Genomic DNA, 5,489 nt, shown 5'->3' on the forward strand with positions numbered 1-5,489 from the left:
AAGCAGAGTCCAAGGGCAGAAAAAAAAACTGCTCTATTACATAATAGGTCAATATTTGGACCAATTAACCACTTGAAACCTTTCTCATCTGTGAAACGGGAAAATGCCGGTCGCTACTCGGTACTTTTATGCAGATCAATTCATACAAAATGGGTAGAGAAGTTAGTGTTTGATTTCAGAAAATGACAACATAGGCAGCGTTCATGTGTCTAGTCGGGACTCAGATGTTTGCTTGGTCCCTTGATTTAGAAAGACTTTAAGATCTCATTTGCCATTTTTTGATCTGTAAAGCTACACAGCTAAAAGCTTTCGGTATATAGAATACCAATCTTTTTAGGTGTCAGAATACCAATCTTTTGAATCTTAAGTAAGACTCTTAAACACAAGTTCCAAATGTGAACATTTCATATTGGCAGTTACTTCCAAATAAGCTGTTTTTAGAATGATTCTCCTGCCCGGTCTAGAAACTATGCAGAGAAATGCCTCCTTAGGACCCTAAACTCTAGCAACTGACTGAAATCTAAACGAAGGTTTCCTACTCTGACTTACTCCAGCGGGCTTCCTATATTACCCCTAACGACTTTTCTTTAGATGGAGTAAGGTCTCAAGAACGTAGCAGGAGTTTCTGAAAGGTTCCCAGTTACTACAATCTCTGGAGCCCTTTCAGGGAGCCACTAAGTAGGTAAGGTAGCGGGGCCAGAAATCTTCCGCTACTCTCCTCTGCTGCCCTCACCACGCCCTCTTGGTAACCTAGGTTACAGCCACGCCCTCCTCTGTAGCTGACCAATCACAAAGCTTTGCATTGCCGGACAGGGTTAACTTGGCGTGGAAACTCAGCGCAAGTCATTGGCTGTTAGGATCCGGACGGAAACGGAAGTGGTCTCGTGTTTGGAAGATGAGTTCCTCTTCTGTTGAGGATCCGAAGCCGTGAGTGAGGAAGTTCTGGGCCGGGTCTTCCGGGGGCGGAGACTAGCCTTTCAGAGCAGGAAGGATGGAGAGTGCTGGTAGGGTACCAGCTGCAGGTCAGACCCTGAGTGCTCAGAATCCCTAAGTCACCCCGACTATCTTCGGGGTCATTATGCAGCCGAGACTCTGGACGACCTCCATGTGAGGCGGCGGCGGCACCGGGTGCCTACGGGTTGGCTGGCAAGGATGCAGCCTGCACCTGCTAGCATCCGGAGCGGCCACCGCTGCCGCAGCCGCAAGCACAGAGCGACCCGAGGACGGGGCGCCAGCGGCTGGTAAATCTTTCCCTATAGGGCGTCAGTGGAGAAGACAACCGAAAAAGAGGACTTGCCAAAGACTTGGTTTAGTTCTCTAACTCGGCTGTTTCGAGAAAAATTGTTTCTGAAAATGCCTTGTGCATGTAATCGGAATAACTGGAGGAGATGGATCAGACCTCTGCTCGTATTTCTTTATGCATCGGCTCTTCTTGTTTCGGTACCGGTCTGTATTTGGGAATTCCAAAAGATGAAGGTAAGAGGGTCCTGCACCTTTACTCTTTCTTACGCTGCTTGACAGAGTTCCTTTGTCTGCCTTCTAATGCTTGATGTCTGAAAAACATTTCGTCTTTGGTCATTGAACCAACCTGTCTGGTTTTATTTAGCCGCTACAACTGGTGGTAGGTCCTTGTGGAGGAAAAAAATAGTCAATGCACCTGCTCATAATGGGTTGCTTTCCCAATGTCCATTAGTTTCCAGAAAGAACTTTATTCTTGAAATCAGATCTGCTGTGCAGACACTGGGCTTGACCAGACTAAATAAACTACCTTGAAACTACGTTCTGGATTTTATAAGCTTTTAGCCGGCTTCCTGGAACCAAAGGATTCTTGTTAAATTGACTTTGCTAATTAACTTTACGTTGAAGTTACAAGTTTTGTTTTGTTTTGTTTTTTGGTTTTTCGAGACGGGGATTCTCTGTGTAGCCCTGGCTGTCTTGGAACTCACTCGGTAGACCAGGCTGGCCTCGAACTCAGAAATCCGCCTGCCTCTGCCTCCCAAGTGCTGGGATTAAAGGCGTGCACCACCACCACCCGGCGAAGTTACAAGTTTTGTTTCTTTCTTTAGTGAGAGAAAGTCTCATGTAGATCAGGCTGTTCTGGATTTTGCTCTGTAGCCTAGGATGTTCCTTCTCCGTCCATCTTCCTAGTGCTCAGATTACAGGTGTATCCATCATTCTGCATATTCAGTGCAGGGATTGAACCCAGGGCTTTGTACATTTGAGGCAAGCATTCTACCAACCGAACTTCATCCCAGACCTGAAGTTACTCCTTAATCAAAGCAAAAATTTTCCAAACGTCCCCTGTACATTCCAGAGTAGTATTTGTTGGTGTGTTCCTAGGATGATCCAGTTGTGGAGGTCTGAAGGTGGGCAGCTTGGGAGAGTTGGTTCTCCCCTCCCATCATAATGAGTGCTGAAGATTGAGGTGAGGTCATCAGTGTTGGAGACAAGCACCTTACCTGCTGAGACATCTCTCTGGCCCACCTTGTTAATGTCATGTTGGGACATTAGTAAGGTGTGTAAGCTGGATACCTAACCTATAGCTATATCTAGAAAGTGAAAACTTAGAATGACCAATTAATAATAACCAAAAAGTACTTTTATAGAGAATCAGTTATTTTGGAAGAGTTATGGCAGGCAGACCAGGTAGATGCACCCTCCCCCGGCCCCGGTTATTTTAATCAGTGTGTCTAAACATATTTGAAGGATCTTTTTTTTTTTCACTAAACTTTTGTTGAATTTTCTAATTATAGTCCATATAGATATTTAAGAGTATTATAATATGCCATTAAATATTTCTCATTTGTTATGTTTTTAGGCTATTTGAGATTTGTCCACCCATATTTAGGTCTAGCAATCTTAATTTAAATGTAATTTCCTCACTTAGTATTCCTTGGAATCCAGTAGAGAAAGGTAAATGAAGTGTATATCATTTCTGTCTCTTAGTTGTAAGCATCAACAGTAGTCTTACAGTACCACTAACCTTTAAGGCCATTTCTAATCTGCAATGGGAACTGTTGACAGCCCAGGCCCCTCACTTCCTGATACAGATGTTTAATGGAGGACATGCAGGTAAGCATGTCAGATGATGCACTTAGACATGCAAACGTAGAACTCAGAACGGCTTAAACTCCAGATGGATGGGAATCCTGTGTAATCTCTCTGTCTGCCATAAGAAATGCCCTAAGAACCTGGGCTCTGGTGACGGCTCAGCAGGTAGAACAGTAGCCTCGAAAGCATGACCGCCTGATCCATGTCTGTAACCAGGTGTTCATGGCAAGATGGAAGAGACAGCTGCCTGCAAGCTTGCCAGCCAGCTAGCCAAAACAAGAGACCCTGCCTCAAGGTGGAAGGAGAGAGCTGACTCCCCAGTGTTGTCCCCTGACCTCCGCACTGCATACCAGCACTCACACACATAAGAGCACACATTTAATACATACATACATACATACATACGTATGTATGTGTGTGTAACATAAACAGTGCCTCAACAGGAATTTACGTTTTTATAGTCAGAAAACTATTTTGGAGTCAAATACCATGGGACTGAGTGGGGTTTCAGTTTGAGGAAGGTCTTCAGGTTGCAGACAGCCATGCTTCTGCTGAATCCTCACATGGCTGAAACATCTCTTTTTGAGATCATCCCCCCTGACACTATGACCTCATTTCAGCTACATCCCTTCCTGCCAGCCTTATCTCCAAGGATGGCCACTTATATTAGGGGTTAAGTTTCAGTAGGTGAATGAGGAGAGCCCAGCCTAGTCACTAGTGTTCAGACTTTACACAGTGTCCACAGGTAAAAGAACACTTGAGATTAAGGACAGACAGAAGGAACAGCAAGGACCTGGCACCAATATTTATAGGAATTTACAGGAAGGGTCAATGAAGTGAACACCAGATGGGGAGGGTTTGAAGGGGAACATTTGAAGTGTCCACATTTGCCACCCTGTCTGTCATTTCTCACAAGTAGGAAGACCATTGGGGAGTTTAGTGATTTTGCTGCAGTTGGAAGGGCCTAAGACAGAACAGAACTGTTTAAGTGTGAGGTAGAATGTGTGGTAGAGCCGGGGAGTTGTGGCGTACGCCTTTAATCCCAGCACTTGGGAGGCAGAGACAGGCGGATTTCTGAGTTCCAGGACAGCCTGGTCTACAGAGTGAGTTCCAGGACAGCCAGGGCTACACAGAGAAACCCTGTCTCAAAAAACCAAAAAAAAGAGAATAATCATATCTTCTTTGATTATCCTCGTGTGTGTGTGTGTGTGTGTGTGTGTGTGTGTGTGTGTGTGTAGGACTCCTCTGTGAGACAGGGTCTCAGTGTGCAGCTCTGGCTGTCCCAGAGCTCACAGGGTTCCATCTGCCTCTGCCTCCAAGGAACCTAGTGCCCACGTCTGACTTCAGAAGCCCACACTCACTTTGCATATATACATATAATTGTTTAAAAAGTAAATCTTTTTTTTTTTAAATTGTTACCAATTATTTGGGAAATAACGAAACAGTATTACTAATCAAATGAAAATTTAAGAAAAACAAATATTGATCTTTATAATTTTAATATCAAAATGGAAACAAATGTGGGTTTGCCTTTTTGTTTTGTTTTTTAAGGTCGGAATACACACAAAAGCATGGTTTATTGCGGGGATATTTCTGCTGCTGACCATCCCCGTGTCTCTGTGGGGAATCCTGCAGCACCTGGTGCATTACACTCAACCTGAACTTCAAAAACCGATAATAAGGTTGGATCGTAATATATTTGTTATTACTAGTATTGACTGACTTAATTCTTAAGCAAACATTACATTTTTTTTATGTTTTACTTTCCATAGGATCCTTTGGATGGTCCCAATATACAGCTTGGATAGTGTATGTATATTTTATTATATTTCATTAAGAATTTTATGACATTTAACTGTGCCTTCTAGAGAATGTTTAATAAGGTAATTAGCACACAATATTGGCAAGGAGAGATTAACAGTGAATTTTTTTTCACTATTTTATTTCACTTTTTTGTTTTTGTTTTATTTTGTGTTTTCAAAACAAGGTTCTGTGTAGCCTTGGCTGTCCTGGAACTTACTCTGTAAACCAGGCTGGCTTTGAGATCCAGCTACCTCTACCTCCTCTGAGTGCTGGGATTAAAGACGTACACCACTAAAACCTGGCTATTTCATATTTTTTTGAGGCAGGGCCTCACTATGTAGTTCTGGCTATCCTGGAACTCACTATATAGACCAGGTTAACCCAGAACTCACAGAGAGCCTCCTCCCTCTGTCTCCTCTAAGTGCTGGGATTAAATGTGTTCGCCAACTGGCCAAGTTTACTGTATTTTAATGTTAGTAAGAAAGGTAAAATATGATTGTGAAGAAAAATGCAAATACCTTAAGTATTTTTTAGTGTATAGCTGTTTTCATTCCTCAGTTGCTTACATTTTCAGATTAGTGGCTCTTAATCATTTAAAGAATGTAGTATTGTAAATTACCTTCAGCCCTAGGTAG

The 5,489-nt window shown here is 43.0% G+C and overlaps 1 protein-coding gene across 1 annotated transcript; it reads left to right on the plus strand.

Annotated features, from left to right (window-relative positions):
- Positions 1–864: 864 nt before the first annotated feature.
- Positions 865–4,939, plus strand: LOC114635977 (transmembrane protein 184C-like). Its single transcript, XM_028784305.1, has 4 exons — positions 865–927; positions 1,260–1,476; positions 4,603–4,733; positions 4,824–4,939. Exons 1-4 carry the CDS (start codon positions 896–898, stop codon positions 4,897–4,899), a joined length of 456 nt encoding a protein of 151 aa, XP_028640138.1. The 5' UTR covers positions 865–895; the 3' UTR covers positions 4,900–4,939.
- Positions 4,940–5,489: the final 550 nt, after the last annotated feature.

This window comes from Grammomys surdaster, unplaced genomic scaffold (assembly GCF_004785775.1).
Source record: "Grammomys surdaster isolate TR1022 unplaced genomic scaffold, NIH_TR_1.0 120636, whole genome shotgun sequence".
In the NCBI taxonomy this organism is placed as follows: domain Eukaryota; kingdom Metazoa; phylum Chordata; class Mammalia; order Rodentia; family Muridae; genus Grammomys; species Grammomys surdaster.